The sequence below is a fragment of the Euphorbia lathyris genome, chromosome 10 (genome assembly GCF_963576675.1).
Source record: "Euphorbia lathyris chromosome 10, ddEupLath1.1, whole genome shotgun sequence".
NCBI classification, from domain to species: domain Eukaryota; kingdom Viridiplantae; phylum Streptophyta; class Magnoliopsida; order Malpighiales; family Euphorbiaceae; genus Euphorbia; species Euphorbia lathyris.
The window spans coordinates 72,321,118-72,345,217 of record NC_088919.1 but is presented as its reverse complement, the minus strand read 5'-3'; the positions used below and the strand labels follow the sequence as shown (position 1 = coordinate 72,345,217).

General features: G+C 33.7%; 1 protein-coding gene across 1 annotated transcript; it reads left to right on the top strand.

The window, feature by feature from the left end:
* Nucleotides 1-9,975: 9,975 nt before the first annotated feature.
* Nucleotides 9,976-14,911, top strand: LOC136208682 (large ribosomal subunit protein uL3y-like). The gene is made up of 6 exons (XM_065999793.1): nucleotides 9,976-10,132; nucleotides 11,226-11,330; nucleotides 13,122-13,232; nucleotides 13,414-13,718; nucleotides 13,807-14,216; nucleotides 14,451-14,911. The coding sequence occupies exons 2-6, from the start codon at nucleotides 11,246-11,248 to the stop codon at nucleotides 14,707-14,709; spliced, it is 1,170 nt and encodes a 389-aa protein (XP_065855865.1). The 5' UTR covers nucleotides 9,976-10,132; nucleotides 11,226-11,245; the 3' UTR covers nucleotides 14,710-14,911.
* The last annotated feature ends 9,189 nt before the right edge of the window (nucleotides 14,912-24,100 follow it).

Genomic DNA, 24,100 nt, shown 5'->3' with positions numbered 1-24,100 from the left:
AAAGTAGATTCTTGTTGGTTGCGTTCAACTGGAAAAATTAAGGTCAGACACTTATTTCAACATATGATCTGCTTCTTTTTCTGATTTGTTGCAATTAGATGGCAAATTCATTGGTAACATGAACTGGATAACATGAAAACTATTTCTCTCTTGCTGGAACTTGGCACATGCTTTTATTGGTCTTATTGCAATTAAGTACTAGAACTAATTGATTGGTTTAAATAAACATTTCTCTTGCACGTGATTTTTAATCATCTTGAGAATTTGAGGGTATGATTTCATTCCATATATGTTTCTGTAATTTAAAGTTTGCATCTTTCATATATATAACTAACTAAAATTTGAATTTTCAGAGCATGATAAATTTAGGTTATTCACCTTTTACAAACTAGTATGTTACTACTTTGAACCAGTATTATTGCTGGTTTCTGAACCAGTAGTGTATTACTGATTTAAATAGCAATAATATGATAATATTACTAGTTTAAATATTAATACATTTTCTTGTTTAAAAATCAGTAAGTTTATTGGCATTTAAGCTAATAATAAAAAGGGGATTGAATATAAAATAAGAGACTATTTTATTGATCTGGACTTGTGTTGTTATTATTGTTATGGATTTTTTAAATGTTTCAGTTGAATGGTAGAATGAATGTATAACAACTATGTCTGGATGCGTTTAACCAATATGAGTTTAATGTTGAAGGGGGATTAAAATATATCCATGGATAAAGAATGGATGAAACTAAAAGATCGAGGTGCTTCAGATTATGTACAAGGGATAGACAAGTTTTTAGATTTTGCATTCGCAAATTCTAATGCATATGAAGACAACAATGTTGGAACAACAATTAGATGCCCTTGTAGTAAGTGTGCGAATGTGCATTTGAAAACTAGAAGTGCTGTTCGATTTGATATATTGAAGAATGGATTTCTGCAAAGCTACAGTATATGGGATAAGCATGGTGAAAAGCATGCTGATCTTGATTCTGAAACTGACAATCCTTGTGTTGCTGATGGTTTTGATAATGAAGACATGCTTGATATGTTACAAATGGGATATGGTGTGGCTGGAATGGGAGTACTTGGAAATGATCAGAGAGATGAGGATGGTAGTAATAAGGAAGCCGAGGAACCCTTGGGAGAAGTGGCTCGATTCTATCGCCTCTTAGAGGACTACAAAGAGCCACTAGTTGTGGATGGTTTAAAAGTATCCAAGTTGGTTTACATTATGAAATTGTTGCACCTTAAGTGCTTGAACCATTGGACCGACACCTTAAATGCTTGAACCATTGGACCGACACCTCTTTCAGTTTTTCTTTAAGTAATCTAGTTCTGAATGTTATTTAATCTCAATTTTCTTAACTGTGGTTTAATTTTTGGGTGTTCTTAATTTAATATTTACACCTATGTACTTAGTTTTCATTGTTTAATCGCTGTCTTACTAAGATAAATATAGTGGTAGGTTTACTTAATTTATTGTTGTTGTAAATCATGACAAGGCACTACATGAACTTATTCAAAAGTTTGGTAACTTCTGTCTTTTTGTTTTAATGTAGATATGGTGGTGCAAAGTCAGGAAAATCTATCGAAGAAGAGGATCGGGGGTGGACTTGCAAAGTCTTTTAACCCTTGTCAGACTGAGCTTCAACGCATTCGGGAAGGTAATATTGGCAACCCGAATATGGTGGAACAAGGTCAAGCTAAAATAATGAGGAAGAATGTTGAAGGTGGAAAAAAAAAATCATGTGAACTCTGCCAATAATGAGCCTTTACATATTGGGGAAGATAATATTGATATTGGTGATATTGGCAATGGAAACATGGTTGGACAAGGTCAAGCTAAGATAGTAAGGAACATTGTAGGTGGAACAAGAATCTATGTAAACTCTATCCATAATGAGCCTCCAGGCTTTGAGGGAAGTAATATTCATATGGATGATATTGGCTCTAATACTCATAGTCCTGCATGTGAAGAAAATGGATACAATGATCCAATGCAGCCTTCAAATGAACCAGGTAAAATTCTTATCTACTGCTTTTATTTTATGTTTTAGTTTTCTAATTTGTACATAACTCAGTTGGTCATATATGCCATTATTTGCTTAACCGTTGTGTGTATAGAACCTATACATTGTTTTTAATTCCTGCTTTTTTTGCTTTGCTCACTACACAGTTATGTATGCGTGTACAGAGTCCAACAGATTCAGAAATTATTGACTTTTGCTTTGCACACAACTCAGTCCTATATATTGTATTTACTTTTTTGTTTTATTTTTCTGTTTGCACACAACTGAATTGGTCAAAATCTGCGTGTACAGAGTCCTAATGTTGTTCTGTTTAGTATATATGGTTGTACAAAGTTCTTTGTTTCTTCTTCACACTTATTACATGGTTATGTATTTTAAATTTTTCAAACCAATTCTGTGTTATTCTGTGATTGTGATGCATGATTAATTTTAGGTGAATTTGAAATCAGAATCTACTTTTCCATTCTGAAATTCATGGGGTGCTCTACCTAGATTAAGTTTGTTGATAAGTTTACTTCACATCTATAAGTAGTCTCTGTTTTTTTTGACAAATACATACGCTTTTTTCCCAGCCTAACTAGCATATATTAGATATGTTCCACAATTTTAAGTGTGTTATTGCACTAGTCAAAGCGTGTTTAAATTCTTGCATTTGGTTAGTTTGGTGGGAAGAAATGGAAATGGGATTTCAAGAAACATACTAGGTCCAGCTTAATTCTACATTGCAAAGGTCTTAAACACACATTGATTATATTCTTAGTTGACCAGAATATTCTCTTTCTATTCAGTAGCATCTAATTTAAAATTATGCTAATCAATTTATGAAATGATGTATAAGGGGGGAATAAACGAAAACATGCAAGCAAGCTTGTAAGTAGACTTCAAACAGCTTTAAGATCTCATGAAGCAGCAAATCCCACTCATAATGAAGGTGATATAGCTGAAGAAAATCCACCTCGAAAGGTCAGAACCAAGTATTTACATGAAAATAGGCCAATAAGAGTTGGAACCCAACAAAATGATCTACATAGTTCTCAAGGTAAGTAAGATATCATTTATTCAACTTTTTTTGTAATACTTGTATCCCTACTTTAAATGTTGGTTTTCTGGTGGTATCATTATAGCCTCTGCCACAAGTGCCAAAAGAAATACAAAACTTTAGCACTTGAAAAGAAGACTATGGGTGGTCAATGTAAGCTTGATGTTGAGATACCTGACTTTGTACTCCAAGCCGTGGGTGAAAATGCCAGGTCCATAGTAAACTTTTGTGGTTATGTTGTGAGAATTACTGCTCCAATGGATGCAGGAGATTGGTCTGATGTCTTTGCTAAATATGGTCCGGCAATGTGGTTGCAAGTGAAGGTATATTTTACCATTTTACTGCAAGTTAAGACATTAATTAACTTTCCAAATTTTGTTAGTGTTTTCTTGATAAGATGTTTATAGTTATAACCTTAGCCTAATATAAACAGAATAAGTTCAACATTAAAGATTCTTGTACACAACTACTTCGACTCCAAGCTTTTGCAACAGATGTCATGCAGCGCTTGTATCGATATTGAAGTGTCGCTTGCATTCTTATTACAAAGAATGTGGTGATACATATGAGGAGCGCTTAGCAAATCCTCCTTCTGATTTTCCAGTTGCTAATTGGAGAGCTTGTTGTGCTACATTTAATTCAGATAAGTTCAAGGTAAGCTCTCGATAATATGATTATCCTTGTTTTGTTGTCTTCATATTTATTTTTTAAAATCTGTCCATAACTTATTGCAGATTTTGTTATATTGTTGGTTTAAAGAATCAGTAACATTACTAATATTTCTAATTTACAAATGCAGCAAAGAAGTGAGAGAAATAGCAAGAATCGAAAGTCAGAGAAGTGGTATAAACACACCACAGGGAACTTGACTTTTACTGAGGTGGAGCATATGTTGGTAAGAACTAAGTAGCATAATGTAATAAATAGTGTGACATAAATGAACAGGTACTAATACAAGCTAATATTCTATTTAGACTAAAGAAAATGATGGTGTGCTTCCTCCTGCGGGTGTAGTATGGCTAGCTGAACATACACGCACAAACGGTCAAGGAATACTAGAGTGGGTCAATGATAACCGCTCTAAAAAAATACATGTAAGTTCAAAGAATTTGGCTTATGTTAATATATTTCTCTTATGGTTGTTGCTATTGAATCTTCTACCATCACAGTTAAATGAATATTGGAACTTAGTTGAATGAAATCTTTGTAGGAACAACTCCATCAACTTGTGGAAGACAAGGATAAAGAACCTGAAGGAGATGAAACTCGTCCTCAAACACAATAATAAATGTTGCTTCATGTACTTGGCCCAAGATCTGGCTACACCCGAGGCAAAGGCAGTGGGTATGGAGGTTCAGCTAAAGCACAATTGCAACATGAACAACAACAGAACATGCGCAAACAACAAGATCAGATTACTCATCTACAAAGTGAGTTGGAAGGAAGTCAAAATCAGATTGCTCGTCTAGAAAGTGAGCTGGAAGCAAGTAAGAAGCAAATGGAAGAATATAAAGCAGAACAAACATCCTCTATGGCATATATGGAGAAGCGTATTATGCAAATGATAACAAGGAACAAGATGACTAGGTACAATTATAACTTCATATCCCTTATTTTTTGCACAGATTAGTTAGTATATGTAGTAAATTTGGTATACACTATCTAATGTTTAATATATGTAGTAAATTGATATATCACCCTTTCGTGGATGTAGGATTTAGTATACATGTGTCTGTTATGATAAAAATTCACTGCTAAACAATTTCCTTGATTTTTCTCAATATTTGAGTTCAAGTACAGTTCTACTATGGAATTTCACTTCTGAACTTGTATTTTTGTTCATCAAATTTATTGACGTGGTTAGTGTTTTAATGGCTAATCAGTGCAAAGTCAATTTAGATTAGTTATGGGACAATTTAGGTTAGAAATTGGAAAATAGATAATCATAATTATATAAACCATTGCTTTTGACTTTTTATTCTTGCTAATTGGCATAGCAATAGCAACTAGTGGCATATACTTGAGAACCACTTGAAATTTACTTGGAGATATGCCTGCCACACATTTCAATTTAATGCTAAAAATATATGATTGAACTGTATCACTCTAATACAATATTCTTATATATTGATTTTGGATATTTAATTAGTATTATGTTCCTTTATCATATAGGGCAAATTACTTGAAGCTTCATTTAAGTGTGTATTTTTTAAACCTATAAATATGCTTATCTTATGTTAGTCATGAATATTTTATTAGATCATGGCCACTAACCTATAAATATGCTTATCTTTTGTTTTCTTTTTCTTATTTAGGTTGGAGTTTGATGATGATGATCATAATGATGATAATGATGATGACTGAAACTGAAGTATAAAGAGGATCTATGCTTGAGAACATACCACTTTTTTGTATAGCTAACTAGCTTGTGGTTATAATTTTTTGTGAACTTCACACTCAAGCTTTTTGTCATCTTTGATAATTTTTGGACTATGTGATGGTGATTCATTAGATTAGTTTTGAATGGAATTAGATATAAGGATTTTCTGTATGTAAAATTACAAGAATATATGTTGAATTGGTATTTAATTATGGTTATTAATGATTAAGCTTCTTATCATGAATTATTGTGAATTATATATATATATATATCTTTGTATATTTACAAATAAAAAGAAATTATATATATATATATATCTTTGTATATTTACAAATAAAAAGAAATTATATATATATATATATATTCAGGTGTTTTGTTTGTTTTGCAACAATAAGTTAATTGCCAAAAATGAGGCTCTATGGTAACGACAAGATATTGTAGCGAAACAATTGTATATATGGCAACGTTAATGTTGTTGCTAAACGTATGCAATATGGCAACGATGACTCTTGTTGTGAAAAAGGAAATATATGACAACGCTTCATATTGTTGGTAAACATAAATCTATTTATTGCAACGATAACCCTTGTTGCTAAATATAAATATATATAGCAACGTCGTTTGTTGTTGCAAAAGGAATACTCTAGTTCTTCGCATCTACGTTCCATATTTGGCAACGTCAAATCTTTCGCAACAACGATGTTGTTGCGAAATACGTATTTTTGGCAACAACGATGAGGTCGTTGCGGAAATCTTTAGCAACGGAATCTGTCATTACGACCGGATGTCGTTGCAGAACATGAAATGTCGTTGCCAAATATAGTTTTGGCAACGACAACTTTCGTTGCCAAAAAATGATTTTCTTGTAGTGCAAATTTCTATCTCTGTGTAAAAGCTAGATTGATTTTGTAATCATCTAAAGTGTTCTTCATCTAGAAAGAACAAGTTTGTATCAATTGTAAAATTGAGAGAGTTGTGCTGAGTACTCGGTTTTAAGTACTCAGCGGTAGAGGAATCTAGGTGTTTGGTTATAGCACTTAGTAGGAGTTGAGTAGACGAATAGAGGAAGGTACTCTTGCATATTCAACTGCCTTGTAAACGGTTTGTGCTCTACCTTTAAAGAGCTCAATATTGGATTGAAAAAGCCCAGAGGGACTCTGGGGACTGGACGTAGGCGGAGAGGCCGAACCAGGATAAGTCGTGCTGAGTAATTTCTAACTCTCTCTCAATATATCTATATGTGTGTTGCTTGATGAATTTGCTCAGGATATAAATTGTAAAAGCTGACACTGAGTAATCTTGGTGCTGAGTTGGAAGCTGACCTCAAGTGTTAATTCCCAACTCACAAGTAAAACAGTTCTAGTCAGCGTCTGACTGAAGCTGTCTTACATCTCTTGGTCGTGCTGACCTAAACTAAGTCAAGTAACTTAAAGAATTGATTAAGTCAGCATAATTAAACGAAAAAGTTACATTAGTTCCTAACCCCCCCTTGGAACTAATCACACGGGACCAACAAGTGGTATCAGAGCACAGTAGCTCACTACTCAAAGATATAACTATCTTGAGTTGATCCCGATAAATGGCTGAGAACAGCACTCGTTTCCTTCCAGGAAATCAAACAACACAGATACTCCCTGAGGGATTATCAATTAGTCGGCCTCCCTTGTTTTTTGGATCAAATTATACATTTTGGAAAAACAGGATGAAAAACTTTATTCAAGCGACAAACATGAGCGCGTGGCTTGCAATAGTTCAAGGCCCATATGTGCCCTACAAAACTGTTGACAACGAAAAAGTTGTCAAGAGTGAATCTGAGTGGTCAGAAGATGACCTTAAAAAATTACAAAATAATGCTTCGGCTATCAATATGCTTCACTATGCGCTAGATGCTGCAGAGTACAACAAAATTTCAGGTTGTGAGTCAACACAGGAAATATGGAAGAAGCTCGAAGTAACCTATGAAGGCACGAGCAAGGTCAAGGAGTCAAAGGTGAACCAACATATGAGACTGTATGAGCTGTTCGAGATGAATGAGAATGAAGATATCTCTGAGATGAACTCAAGGTTCACAAATATTATAAATGAGCTTAAACGACTTGGCAAGAACTTCACGGAAGAAGAACAGGTGAAGAAAATCTTGAGAAGTCTACCCAAAAGCTGGCAAGCTAAGAAAACAGCTGTGGAAGAAGCTCAGGACTTGACCACGTACAAATACAACGAGCTGATCGGATCTCTGCTGACCCATGAGATCTCTATGAAAATTTTTGAAGCTAAAGAAAAGTCAGAGGACAAGAAGCAGAAATCACTTGTCATGAAAGTTGACTGAACCGAAGCTGACTCATCAGATGATGAGGAGATGGCCATGTTCACAAGAAAGATGAAGAAGCTGTTCAAAAAGAATGACAAGAACAGCAAGAGGCCATACAAAAGAGGCGATAGGTACAAAGCTGAGTCCAGTGACAAATACAAAAAGGACAGCTCCAAGCCTATCACGTGCTTTGAGTGCCATCAAACTAGGCACATTAAGTCAAGCTGTCCTAACTTAAAGAAAGAAAAGAAAGGAAGCAGAAAAGCTATGGTGGCCACATGAAGTGACAGTGATGAGTCAACCTCATCTGAAGCTGATGCAAATGATACAGCAAATATATGCTTCATGGCCGACGCCGCTGCTGACCACTACCAATCTGAGCAAGCTGACCTCTCTGATGACACTGATCAAGAGGACCACTCCAATGAGGTAACATCCTTACTCTTGCTTAGAAATGAGATGGTTAACACCCTGAGTGATTTATACACACTGACTAAAAAGTGTAACAAGAAAATAAAGGCACTCAGCAGGCGATGTGATGAGATTGAAGAGGTCAAACTGAGTGACCTCCAATATCTTCTCCAAGACAACACCAGGCAAGATGAAAATTTAAAAGTCATGCATGGTTTTGTCTCGGAAGTCCAAACTGAGTCAAAGAAGCTTAGAAAAGACATCACGACCATACAGAACCAGCTGAGTAAATCGGCTAAGAAAGGGTTCTATCCCAATGCTGAGTATCAAGGTACTGGTCAGCATAAACGGTTCACTCAGTGTGACTGTTGTGGGAAAAGAGGACACACCATTGATATGTGTTGGTATACTCGGCGAAATGTCCAATGTGACTTCTGCGGAAAGAAAGGCCATACCACTAAGGTATGTTGGCATGCTCAGCACAATTGTGCTGACCAAAAACAAAACCACTCTAAAAAAGTGACCTATTGTGACTTCTGTGGTAAAGCTGGCCACACAATAAATATATGTTGTCACAAATTAAAACATGATGTAGCACCTGTCTACGATAATCGACGAGGACCCAAAAAGAATTGGGTACCTAAAAAATTAAAATAAAAATATACTGTCTATGGTACGAGTTGGACAAAAAAAAAATTCAAAGTATTTCAGCAAATTTATAAATATTAATATACAATCATATTATTAAATTACAGAAAATATGAATTTTCTTTTGAAACAAACTAATAATGAATTGGTGCATAATAATGAACAAAATATTTGTGTTCTATAATAATATCTAAAATTGGCCCAATTTAACAATGTTAGGGGTAAAATTACTCTTGACTGTCAATATTAGACGTAAAATTGCACAATTTTAGAGGTTAGAGGTAAAATTGCTCGTAACTGTAAACGTATGCGTATTGCACCTTATCCCTATATCATTGGTTTTATATTTAGGGAAAATTACACAAAAATTCATCTTTTAAAAACTTTTTACAATTATATAAGTCATAATTTAAGATTAGGTCAAACTAGTAAAATCAATACTTTTAATATATTTTAAAGATTAGAATTTATAAATTAGAAGTCTAGAATATATTTTTTAAGATTTATGATTTATGAATTGGAGTCTAGAATTTATAAATTATGGTGTAAAATTATAATATATAAAGAATAATGATATATTAAATTTTTTTTTGAGAAAATAATATATTAAAAAGTAAGTTTGTTGATATTTAATTATGATATTTATGTACTTGACCTTTTTATTTACTCTTAAAAGAAGCACTTTAATTTCTCACAAAAAAAAAAAAAAAAAAGAAAGAAGCACTTTAACATTTGGGCCCTAAAAATAAAAGGGAAAATTACACAGAAATTCATCTTTCATAAACTATTTACAACTATGTCAAGTCATAATTTTGGATTATGTCAAACTAGTAAAATCAGTACATTTAATATATTTTAAAGATTAGAATTTATAAATTAGAAATCTATAATATATTTTTTAGGGTTTATGATTTATGAATTGGAGTCTAGAACTTTTAAATTATGGTATAAAATTATAATATTTAGAGAATAATGACATATTAAGAATTAAGTTTGATGATATAATTTAGTTGTAATTTTATAGTTAATTATGATATTCATGTAATTGACCCAAAATAAAAAAACCCATGAAATAGCCTTTGAAAGCCCAATCATGAAGTGAGTAATGTATGCTTCACCATAAAACCCTAATTCTTATCCTAGTTATCCATCCTACGGTCTATAATGTCCATCTGATGTTCTTTCCATCTGTGCCGTTGGATCTCATAGCAACCTCATTTAAAACCCACCTTACCATCTCCAGGTTACACAATACACACAGAGTAGATCCACTGCCGCCGAGGAGCTGCTCTTCATCGTTCAAGAACCTGATTTCGGTAATTGAATATTTTACGAAGATCTAATTTTACGATGTATTGATTCAATTTTTCTATTAGATTGGATTTTAAGTTTTAAATTTCTTTCTTTGTTGTATAATTGTCTTGCAATGGTAGATGTATTGATTCTGCTCTTGGCCTGGTAGTGATATGAAATGTGTTCCCTGTGTGAGATTGTTGGTTAGTAATCAAGGCTGGAGTCTCAGAATGGGCTCTCTTCGCCAAATAACTGAAATGGTTATTTGGTACGGAATACCTCGGAGCCCGAGAATTGGTATCTTATGATGCCATAGGCCTTTGGTTGGGAATAATTTCACTTCATTTACTCAGGTCTGGTGTGGATGACATACGTTTACCGTTGAAGAAGGAATGCATAGTTTAACAGTTCAATATATATATATATATATATATATATTTTTTTTTCTGAAAAGAGTTCAATAGTTTTATATCTATGAAACTTTCTACATTTCAAATAGTTTTTTTTTTTGTTCCCAGAGGATTTTATGGTTTTTAGTCGAATCAGTGATTATTATTTTTTTAGTTCTATATGATCCGGGCATTTCTGAATTTCTCGGAGTAGATAGTTGGGATTTCCATAACTTTATGCTCAAATAATTTTCTGGAGGGTGTTATGGTTTTTAACCGAATAATTGATTATTATTTTTTTTAGTTCTATATGATCTAGAATTTTTTAAAAGCTCGTTTATGATCTAGACATTTCTGAATTTTCTGGAAGTAGATAATTGGAATTTACTTAACTCTATGTCAAATAGTAGTTTTTCTGGAGGATTTTATGGTTTTAATTGAATCAGGTACTATTATTTTTTCAGTTCTATATGATTTAGAATTTATTAAAACCTCATATGATCTAGCCATTTCTGAATTTCTCAAGTAGATAATTGGATTTTACATAAACTTTATGTTCAAATAGTCTTTTTCTTTAGGATTTTATGGTTTTTAATCTTATCAGTGATTTTTTTTAGTTCTATATGATCTAGAATTTTTTAAAAACGCCTATAGATCTCGGCATTTCTGAATTTGTTGAAGTAGATAATCGGAGTTTATTGGGTTTTTAAGTTCTTGAGTTTTGCAGTTCTTTAGCTGAGGCTAACAATGTCTCATCGTAAGTTTGAACATCCCCGACATGGATCTTTGGGTTTCCTTCCAAGGAAGAGGGCATCTCGTCAAAGAGGAAAAGGTTGGTAACTCATTTTGGAGTTAGTTTTATATTCATGACTGATATCATTGCTTGCTCTAACCATGTATGTATTGCTCTTGAGATTGGAAGTTATTTTGCTGCAGATTCTTTTCATTTGTACCTTAATGTCACATTGTTTGTGTCTACGTTTTATAATTTCACAGTTACTGGCTATTTCATCGTTTGAACCTTCTTGTTTTCTTTGAGGTTATGCATTTTGTTGTTATTCTAGGTTATGAGTCTGTATTTAACACTCAGGTTGATGTTTTGTTGTTTTGCTTGAAGAAACAAATTCATTTTTCTAATAACCTACATTAGTGCCACATAATCTGAATGTTGCATCGTTTGTGTCTACTTTGTGGTCGTTGTGATTTATTTCCTTATTTTCCTAATTAAGTCTTTATGGGTGATTGCTGGTCTTTAGGAAACTTGGTCTCTTTCCTTATTTTCCTAATCAAGTCTTTTTGGGTGATTGCTTATCTTTATGAAATTTGGATTTCCTTCCTTGATTTGTTTTCTTCCTCTGTTGGTTTTCCCTTTTGTATATATATTTGTATGTTTTTCAATAAAAAGCAATAAAATAAATTTCTTTTTATTGAAAAACATCCATATATATATACAAGAGTGAAAACCAATAGGGGAAGAAAACAAATCAAGGAAGGAAAACCAAATTTCCTAAAGACTAGCAATGACTCACAGGGACTTAATTAGGAAAATAAGGACATCACTCATAGATACTTAGTTAGGTAAATAAGGAAATAATTGCGACAGTGTTTTTCTTTGAAGTTGTGCATTTTATTGTGATTCTAGGCTATGTTGTGCGGAGACTTTTCATCACGAGTGTATCGTGTCTGTTTCAGTTTCTTTTCCGTTTCCATTACCTTCCCTAGCTTTATTTTTATAAAAACGTTACCCGGTGTCCGCTTCCATTTTCTACTCAGTTTCCGTGCAACATAGATTCTAGGTTATGAGTGTGTATTTAACACTTTGGTGGATGTTTTGCTTTTTTCTTGAAGAAACAAGTCCTTCATTTTTCTAATAGGCTAGATTAGTGCCACGTAAGAGTGAGTTATTCGTCTATTTTGTGTTAGACCTCTGCAATATATTATGTGGGGATATGTATCTGAGAATTAAGAAACGATGAAGTTTGACATTTGCTTGTTAGATTATTATCTAGTATATTGCCCTAAAGATTTTTGAACTTGAACTGTATTTTTGATAATCTATTATATTCATGATCATGTTTCTTATGTTTGTGTTAAGTCATTTTGTGTTTGGAGTTATTTTTATATTCATGACTGATATCGTTACTAACCATTTATTCCTCTTGTGATTGGAAGAGTTGTTTTGCTCCAGATTCTTTTCATTTGTACCTTGATGTCACATTGTTTGTGTCTGCCTGTTTATAAATATTTGAATTAAGGGTCAAATTGGCCTAGGCATTATCAGTTTAGCTCAAAGCTAAGTTTGGGTATCAACTTAGCCTAAAGTTGGCAAAATTTGACAAATTAGCCCAAAAGCAATCTGTTTTGCCAACTTGGGGATTGAGTTTATACTTAAACTTTGATTTGGGCTAAACTGACCCTGCCGGTCAACTTTAGTTGCCATTTTGACCCTTAATTTATAAATTAATTATAATTTCAATGTCACTAGATATTTCAATCACTTTATCTTGTTATATTGGCTAAATGATTTTTGAACTTAAACTGTATTTTTGATGATCATTGTATTTCTTACTTTTGTTTGCATCACCCATGGTCCATTAGTTTAACTCTTTGGCAATGTTTACAGTGAAGGCATTTCCCAAAGATGATCAGACAAAACCATGCAGACTGACTGCTTTTATGGGTTACAAAGCTGGGATGACTCACATTGTCAGAGATGTCGAAAAGCCAGGGTCAAGTGAGTCTTTCTTGTTTATGTTTGGTGTTTTCCTAAATAGAATGCAGATTTTAGCAAAGTGAAGAATGATATTCCGAAATTCTTTGCAGCAAACTATGAATCTTATTGTATTATAAAGGTTGTGTATTTTCTTTCTCATTTGCTTACAAAGTTTTTTTGTTTTTGAACCCTTGTCTTTCAGAGCTCCACAAGAAAGAAGCCTGTGAAGCTGTTACCATCATTGAAACTCCACCCATGATTGTTGTTGGAGTTGTGGGTTACGTGAGAACACCTTCTGGTCTTCGCTCATTGAACACCGTTTGGGCTCAACACTTGAGCGAGGAGGTTAAGAGGAGGTTTTACAAGAATTGGTGCAAGTCGAAGAAGAAGGCATTCAGCAAGTACTCAAAGAGGTTTGAATCTGAAGATGGGAAAAAGGATATGGAATCTCAGCTGAATAAAATGAAGAAGTATTGCACTGTTATCCGTGTATTGGCACACACACAGGTACTTTCAAGTTTCATGTTCGTTTTGCACATCTTAAACGTTTATATTGATGTTGCATTATTGAGTTTCTATTTTTTGGTTCGTGCAGATTAGGAAGATGAAAGGGCTGAAGCAGAAGAAAGCACATCTGATGGAAATTCAGGTGAATGGTGGTGATATCGCCAAGAAGGTTGACTTTGCCTACAGTTTCTTCGAGAAGCAGATTCCTATCGATGCTGTTTTCCAAAAGGATGAGATGATTGACATTATCGGAGTAACCAAGGGAAAGGGTTATGAAGGAGTTGTGACTCGTTGGGGTGTTACTCGCCTACCTCGCAAGACTCATCGTGGTCTTCGAAAGGTAGCCTGTATCGGATCATGGCATCCGGCTAGGGTTTCTTATACTGTTGCAAGGGCTGGGCAGAACGGTTATCACCACCGTACTGAGATGAACAAGAAAATCTACAAACTCGGGAAGACCGGCAATGAGTCTCATTCTGCAATCACTGATTATGACCAGTAAGTACTTTTAACCATATTATCTCTCATAAGCTATGTTGCATGGAAACTATTCTTCATTAGCTTTTCGTGTCTGTTTCTGTTTCCGTTTCCATTACGGTTTCCTAGCTAATTTTTTTTTTTTTAAAAATAACGTTTTTCAGTATCCGTTTCTTGTTTCTATTTCCGTGCAACATAGCTCATAAGTTGTTTGAAATGGGTTCTGAAGATGCTGATACTTGTTATAAATTGCAGGACTCAAAAGGAGATCACACCTATCGGAGGCTTCCCGCATTATGGTGTGGTGAAGGAGGATTACCTGATGATAAAAGGTTGCTGTGTCGGACCGAAGAAGCGTGTGGTGACATTGAGACAATCACTCTTGAACCAGACATCAAGAAGTGCTTTGGAGGAAATTAAGATCAAGTTCATTGACACATCCTCTAAATTTGGGCATGGTAGGTTCCAGACAACACAGGAGAAGGACAAGTTCTATGGTCGTGTCAAGGCTTGAATTTGCGATGGAGAATAAACAGAGCTCTCTGCCTGTTTGTTTTCGAACTTTGCTTTGAATTTCGTTTTTGTTCGATGACTTGAGTTAATTTTGATTTGGTCGTTTTTTCGAGATTTTAATTTATCAGATATGTTTCTGTAGTTTATAAAGATTGTTGCAACAATATGATATTATGATTAGCATTTCCCATTGGGCATGATTTTATGGTTTGTGAGGCTGCATATCTTAAGATTTGCTGACATGAAATCTCCATTAAGCAAATTCTTGAGCAGATTGAATATTTATACTACGAAACAGGGAGGTGTGGCCAGGAGCCGGGAGGGGAGGCCAGGCTGATAGCTGTAAAAAGTTATCGAAATATTTGGGAATGTGGTTGTAGATATTTTGCCTCTGCAGCCTAAATTGGTGAAGTATTTAGGGATATGGTTGTGGTGAATGAGTAGTTTGGTGCTTGATTAAACTTCTCAATGATTTGAGTTTAAGCACTCTGGAAGTTCTGTGATAAAACTTCGTAACTTAACGTGTGAGTTTAAGCATGGTGAAATGGCATAGGTGGGTCCAGGTTTCTCGTGTTTTTCGTGAAGCCAACTGCTGTGCAGATAGCTTGGCAAATCTTTCTTTTAGCTTGCATGTTGGCTACCACGAATGGAATGAACCCCCCGATGCTATTCGTGAGCTGCTCCGGCAGGATAGGATGGGAGTGGTGTATCCATTCCCTGAAGTTTTATCATAGTGGGTTAATATCTATATATAACCATAAAGAAATCATAGTTTCTTTGCTAAATCAAAGTTTCTCTTGTTTGTGTAGGTAATACACAGTTCATCTGAATGATACGCAACGTTTAATGGAAGAGGTTGAGGCTTAGTTGTTTTGGTTGCTTTTGTTGTTGTTGTTATTGTTATTGCTGTTATAGATCTACGGTTTTTAGAGAAGCATCAATTTAGGTTCCGCTTACAAAATAGCGTCAATATAGGCTTAATGTTTAAAAAAAATATCAATTTAGACCTCGATAACGGAACGAGACATGACATTGATATTACTCCATGTCCAATTGGTTTCCTAGGAATAACGTGTCCTATCCGTTCTCAAGACCTAAATTAGTACTTTTTTAAATGTTAAACATATATTAGTACTATTTTGTAAATGGAATCTAAATTGATAGGGTTACAGTGCTTGTACAGCAGAATGTCTTTTTAAAGGAAAGTCTCTTCTTTAATCGAAAGAGAAACAGAAAGTACAACTATAATAACATGTTTAGAGAAACAAGTTAGACACCCGTTAGAAATGTATTTTTGTAACTCTTTGCACGTGCAAAGAGTTACAAAAATACATTTCTAACGGGTGTCTAACTTATTGCTCTGAACATGTTATTACACAACTTGTACATTCTATTACTCTATCGTATAAAGAAAAGACTTTAATTTGAAGAGAGACATTCTGCTATGGCTTAAAGTAACTAATTTAAAAGTTAGGGGGGGATAGGATTTACTATTTTGGAGGCCAATGAAATTTGGTTTATTTATATAATAGAATAGGGAAATACCTAACTTCAAATCACTTTCTCTTAATTTGAATTGTTCTACTATAAGAAAGAACAAAGAAGGATAGTTTTGGTGCCGATGGAAAACAAGAATGGGTTTTGCGATTTGGGTTCAGATTTATAGATCGAAGAAAATTATTATTGGAAGAGGTTGAAGCTTTGTTGTTGCTGTTGCGGGTTGCTATTACTTCTAATTATGCAACATCAACATCAGGGCCGGTCCTGATGCGTCGGTCTATGATTCAAGGCTGGAGGTGTCAAAAAAAAAAAAAAAAATAATAGGTCTATATTATATATGGAAATTTATACATAGATTAATAGCATTTAGGATTCGAAGGGTTAAGATAATTGATGTTTTAGACTTAAAAGGAGGTTAATTTAGCGGTATGACTATTGGGCTTTACACTTTTTAACACTCGTTGCGTTAATGTCTCAAAACGACCATTGACGACCTCAAAATAAAAAATTTGAAGAGTTAAAGATATTCTAAGGAACTTAATTCTTGAAAAATTTCATTTTAAGGTTATTTAAGTGTTGTTTGGTTAGAAGAGAGTATGAATTTTTAGAGATAGAAAGATCCAAAAAAGGTGATTTTGGAAAATAAAAAATGTAGTTTCATTGTAAATATCATTCTGAACAATTTTAATCTTAAATTTTTTATTTTGATTTCGTTAATGGTCATTTTGAGGAGTTAGGTAAAATTGAGTAGTCACCGGTGTTAAAAAGTGTAAAGTTCAGTGGCTATACCATTAAGAATTGAAGTTCAGTGGCTACAATGTTAGAATGAGTAAAGTTCGGTGGCCATGGATGTAATTTACCCTTTATCATTTATTTCCATATATTTTAAAATTTTATGTATAATTTTTTTTTATTAGGAACCTTTATCTTTTATTTCTCCTAGAGCCTATAAATTGTCAGGACCGGTCGTGACCAACAAAAAAACAGCAACAATAAGAGCAAGAGCAACATTTGATTCCAGTTTTCATATCAAGTTATGTATGTTAAAATAATAAACTTAATTTTATTATTATATAAAAAAATAAAAAATAAAAAATAAAAATAAAAAACAAGAAATAAATGTACATTTAATTATTTTTTGTCATGAAGTCTAAAATGTCAAAGAGAAGTAGTTGGGAAGGATGGAGGTAGACTTTTGACAATCAACATTATCTTTGTAATAATGTAATATGTGAGTTATTTGCCTATAAAGACATTATGTAATCTTCCTTTTTGAGTGAAAATAATAAAAAAAAGTTGAGTGTTCTTTTGTCAAGTAGATAGTATTTTGTGCCATTTCTTCATTATTGGAATTACAAAAAAATATTCTTTCAAAATTACACTTAAATCCTTAATAAATTACAATTTGAGTCTTTTGTACTTCAACAATGTAATCCCAAAAAAGGTTCTACAATCTCTTACCAAATCATGTATTTTGCTTAACATTTTTATAAGGTAAACTAGTTGCATGTGCTATATAATATCGTTTAAAGGTAAATTACACCCATGGTCACTGAACTTTATCCATTTTAACATTGTGGCGACTGAACTTCAATTCTTAACGGTATGGCCACTGAAATTTACACTTTTTAACACCGGTAGCCACTCAATTTTAACAAAGTCCTCAAAATTACCATTAACGACCTCAAATTGAAAATATTCAAGAATTAAAGTTGGTCAAAATGATATTTACAATGAAACCACATTTTTTATTTTCCAAAATTACCTTTTTTGGAGCTTTCTCTCTCTAAAAATTCACTTTCTCTCTCCTAACCAAACAACACCTAAATGACCTCAAAACGAAAATTTTCAAGAATTAAAGTTCCTTAGAATATCATTAACTCTTCAAACTTTTTATTTTCAAATCGTCAGCGGTCATTTTGGGACGTTGAGTGGCCACCGGTGTTAAAAAGTGTAAAGTTCAATGGCCATACTGTTATGAATTGAAGTTCAGTGGCCATAATGTTAAATGAGTAAAGTTTAGTGGCCATGGGTGTAATTTACCCTATCGTTTAATGATAATTTATAATATTGTATTAGTGTTGTAATTTCTTTTATTGTTTATTTAAGGGTGTTGTTATTCCCAGCCTCAATTTCCCACCCCTAGCCCCCTGAAAGGACGAAAATTCCCCTTTAGGTGTTGGGGTGGAAATGGGGGTATTTTTTCTCCCCCAACATGCGGGTGATAAGTGTCCAATTCAACGTTCAAATGTCCACTTTAGTGTTAAGTTATTTAATTAATTTAGTGTTATTTCGGATATTATTGCTTGTTTTGGTATGATTTGCCTCCACATGACTCAAATGATTAAAAGGAGCGGAATTGGACTTAACTTGAAACAAATTTGGACTAAAAGGGAATTTGGAGCTGATTCAGAGGAGCTGAAACGAAAATGGAGTTAGTCTTGCCCAAGACTAAGGATTTTTGGAATCGCAGACTCCAGAATTGATCAGGACTCTCCTTTATTCTATCAAGAATGAACCTGGACAGTTGGGAATGACTAAGCATGCACGAAATTAGGAGATATGGGAAGATTAGAAAAGATTTGTGATTGGGAAAGATATTATTTTGTTAGCTAATTTTTAGGGATATATTTTCTCTACAAAACATTAGGTTTTAGATTAGATTATCTCTCTCTTCTTTCTTAGACTTTTACATTCCCAGAGAACGTATCTTTCAGACGGGAAAACTCAGAAACATTTATTTTGTTCTTTATGGCTATTCGTAGCTAAACTTCTTTATTTCGGTTAAGGGATAATTCAAAGGCAGGAATCTTCAAGTATTGTGAGATCGTTTCTCTTCTAGTATTTTCTCTTTATTCATATCATTTGTTTATTCACTGTGTTTAGGGATTTTATCTCAATTGTTAGTTTGCTTTTGAATGATAAGGCCGATTGTTCATTTGATTAAACTGGCATATAGCTGTCTGATTAAACTAGATAATCAACGAGTCATTATTTAGTTGAATCTGAATAAGTAGCAATTGATGCTATAAAGTTGAAATCTAGATTGTATTTGGGGATAATCAGATTGACAACTGAGAACTCTCCATGTGACATTAATACATCTATTTTCGACTTTATCACATCAAGTGAATGAGTAATTAAGTTTCTGAATCGATATCGCTGAGAATCGGTTGGTTTAGATCATGTTCTTCTAATTCCTAACGCTGTTAACGAGTTGAATCTTAGCCGCTGAGGTAAGGTTATTTGTTAATTAGGAGTTAACTACAGTCTTACTTGGTTAATTCATTATTTAGGAAGAATATACCAAACTAGTCTGATATGTAATTTAGAAGAAACATCATTTCTGTCAATGATCAAGACTAACTAAATTCCTTGCCTGAGAATCCCTTAGCTGAAATTCTAATTAATCATTTTATTCAATTTCAACTCAACTCTATTACTTTTGTCAATTTAGCAATCAACTATTCCAATTCCCCCTTTTTAATTTTTATTTATTTGCTTGGTTACATTTACAATTAGATCAGTATTAGTCCTTTGGGTACGACCTTTGCTTACCCTTGTGCAAGCCCGAGGGCTGTGAAGTTATATTTTATTTTTGGTGGATTCGACAACCGTCAGCGGGCGTGAGGTAATCATGCCTCACCACGTGGTGAGGCGTGATTGCCTCACGCCCCACCATGTGGTGAGGCTTGATTTCCTCACGCCCCACTCCCCTGATAATTTTTTTTACAAATAATACAATTTAAATTAAAACCTGTAACAATAATATAAGTTGATAAATAAATTAAATTTAAACACGTAATAATAATATAAATTGATAAATAAATTAAATTAAAACACGTAACAATCCTATAAGTTGATAAATACATATTGACAGTTAAAACACATAAATTCATATACATCAATGTAATCTATTCCAAGCCGTATCAATCTCGAAGCCGTAAGTGATTTGTTGGGGAAGAAACTCAAAAAGAAAGGATTCATGCTTTCTCGATAAAATCAAAACCGTAGTAATTTTTCTGCTTTTAGGGTATGGTCTTTCATCTTTATTATATTTTAAGTGCAAATATTCAATTCGAGTTGTTATATCAATAATCAATATGGGGTAGAATTGTAAATATACAAGTTGCATTATTTCTGTAATTTTCCCAGGGCACGCCCTGTGTGGGTGCCCATTCCGTTGACAATTTCTGGCATATGGATCAGGTTCAGTCTTGTTATTCGGACTACGCCCCGCGTGACCAAGGGTACGCCCCGCGTGTTTGCCCATTCCATTGATAATTGACTGTGTGTGGATCAGATTCAGGCCTGATGTCATGAACACGCCCCGCGTGGACAGGCAGACGCCCCGCGTATTTGCCCATTCTGTTGATAATTGTCTGCATGTTGATCAGATTCAGACTGTTTGTCATAGCCATGCCCCGCATAGGTTGGAGTACGCCCCGCGTGGCTGAGTCTCTAAAGTTTATTCGCTCGAATCATGACTTTGGCACCTCGCGTGGCTTGGGATACGCTCCGTGTAACTGAGCTTCTGAAGATTATATTGAAGAATTTCTCCTGTACGCCATGCGCATTGATAGAGGCGCCCCGTGTGGATGGTGGATTTTACTCCTTTGCTTGTACCTGCGAAATACAATTGTCGATGGCCGAGTTAGCTTGGCGTTTATTTCTCCGAAATTATCTAAAAACAAGGGAAATCAATCAAAGGAGTAAAATTTATTTTCATTTTGTTATTTTATTAAAAAAAAAAAATTATTTTTGTAACTAAACTCACTTATTTACTCCATAATTAAACCGTAATTCACGCTAAAAGATAGGGACAAAATGCCCCTATCAACACCCATCTAGAAATGTATTTTTGTAACTCTTTGCACTCCTCATCTTTCTCAGTGAGAAAGACGAGGAGTGGAAAGAGTTACAAAAATACACTTCTAGATGCGTGTTTAACTTATTGCTCTGAACATGTTATTACACAACTTGTACATTTTGTTTCTCTATCGTTTAAAGAAGAGACTTTACTTTGAAGAGAGACATTCTGCTCTTCAAGCACTCCAACACGATCATGGAGCCTCTACTCTTGAATATCATTAACAGATTAAAATGGTGAAGCCAACACTGAAATCCCTCTTTTTCATTTTATGCATAGTTATATTATGTTCATCTTCCCTTACTCAAGGTATTTTTTAATTTATTTTATTTTTAGAAATTCAATATGGACTTAGCGAAAGATAAATAATGAGAAACGAAAACAGACATTGACGTGGTTCACCAACGTTATGTTGACTAGTCCACGGGCAGAAGGAGAATAGCTTTTATTAAGGAGGCGACATCATGGGGGCATCATGGGGTCCAAGTCGGTTTAGGATAGATTGAGTACTACGAATACTCTTTTATGTAAACCCTAATCTGTAACCGCAGATTGAGATGTTCGCGAAGTAAACTCATATTCGTGAATTGGTCGATTCTGCAAAATTAAGTCGCCACAACTGATTTTAACTATTTCTAAGTATCATTCTTACAAAACGAAGCTATGAACTAACGAAAAAACAAAATAGTCTATGTATGTAAGTTGGTTGATAATGGGTCTGAAAATGTAAATAGGTCTCCCATTACACCCAATTGTAATTTACCCTTTAAAGTTTTCCAATGCACTAACTAAAAATCTAGTTTAAACATTTTAAACTCTCAGCATAAATCTTGCAATTATTACTTTCTAAAAAAAAGTATACCAATTATTTTGTGCTATTTTAATGTTTTATTTAAAATTTTTATTATTTTAATTAAATCTTTGAAAGTGGTTGCTATTTTAGCAGGAATATTCACATGGACCTTAATGACCAGGTGAATTTGGTCATTCACTGTTAGATGTAGGCTTATCAAGTCTAAGCCGCAATATGCTTCGAATCTCCACTTTAGAATTCTAATAAGTCTAGATCTAATGGTAAATGATCAAATATTACATGGTCATTAAGGTCCATGTGATCAAAATCGCTATTTTAGATAGAGCATGTACCCGAAATGGGCACAACACGAACATGATAATTCTGGCAACCCTCTCTATCTACCCCTGCATGCAACTTTAATATTATTTTCTTGAAGTCCCTATATTTTAAAATCGAACATAAAAGGTTTTGAATTTTCTTTTCCTTTTGTATGACTTTTTTTATATTCTTCTTTCATAATATTGGGTTGAAAGTTTGAGTTTGCTTTCTATTAGGGATGGCAACGTGTACTATACCTGCAGATACCTGGCACTATGTGATTTTAATGAGACTATCCGTACTCTGTATAAAAGGGTATGAGATTAAAACCATTACACGTGACCGTTATGGGACGGGCATGGCCGTTCCTGACCTTTTAGAGGCCCGGGGCGAGATGATAATTTGGGCCCCCGTATATACATTCTACTCTTTTTTTTAAGTTGTAGGCCAAATGATTTTTTTATTATTACAAATGATAAGGTACAAATTTAGTCATATGGTTATTAGGAGGGAACAATCAGCATTCATGCATAAAATAGTGCAATTTTAAACCAAACGTTTATCAATTGGTACAGTTTCGAGCTTAATTGACAAAAATGAGGTTTTTTATATGTAATTTCTTGTTCTATCCTCGCTCCAACCTCCACTGTTCTGGTCACTCAATATGGTTTGAAGTTGCACATTTCATGTTAATGAAAAGAACTCATGTTTAATCAACTAGGCTTGAAATTGCACCAACTCGTAAATGTTATTTAAAATTGCAATATTTTCTACATAAAATAACAAGTATTTATGTCATTTAAAATGGAAAGAAGTAAATAAATACAGGCTAAGCATAATTAAACTCTGAAATTTGGCTGTTTGAAGGATTAAGCTCCTAAACGGTTATTTTTTCACATTGAGCCCTTTATCATTGATTTTGTTATGGATTTGACCCTTATTTAACTTTTCTGTCGAGTTTAGGAGATGAGAAGATCGATTTGGGGATTCTAAAGTTAAATAAGAGCCTAATCCATAATAGAATCAATGATCAAGGATTCAATGTGGAAAAATAAATGACCAGGGGCTTAATCCTTAAATAGCTAAAGTTCAGAATTTAATTATGCTTTTTGCTATAAATATATTATTTTTCATATTAAATATATATATTGATAATTAAATTTAAGAAAAAAAATTGAAATGAGATATTTTTTTAGAAAAGGTTAAATGGTTATTTTTCTTATTGAATACATGAATAAATTGATAATTTTGATTTAACAAAAAAAAAAAAAATGATAGTGATAAAATAGGGTGGGAAGGGAAAAAATATTTGATAATAATAGAAATGAGGAGTAAGGAGTTTGAACCTCCAAACACAAGCTTAGCTAGAATCACATGCCACTTGCTTATACCAACTAATCCAATTGATTTTTATGTTATTTATGCATCTCGGTTTTATATATGTACAATCTAAAATATTTTTTTGGGCCCCTTAATATTATGGGCCCTGGGCGGGCGCCCCTAGTTTCATAGCCCAGGGCCGGCCCTGGGGACGGGTATGGGAATACCTCCAGCGTACCCGGTACCCGTTATAAATCTCTTATATATTAAAAAATACTATTATTTTTTAGATTTAAGATGTTAGATTCAAACCTCGATCTTTTGTTCTTCAACCATTGCATTGCATGATACTATATTAAAGCTACTTTATTTTAATTGATTAAGGTTCAATTTGTTTAATTTTTAGATGGATGATTTATTAAATTTATACTTAGTTAAATTTGTAAATTTTTTGTTTATGTATTGATTTTTAACGGGTAATAGTACCCGCGGGTACCCGTGAATTAAATGAGACGGATATGAGGTGCAACCCGTTAGGGTAATGAGACGGATAAAAGTAATTAAAAATAAACGGATAAGGATTTGAGA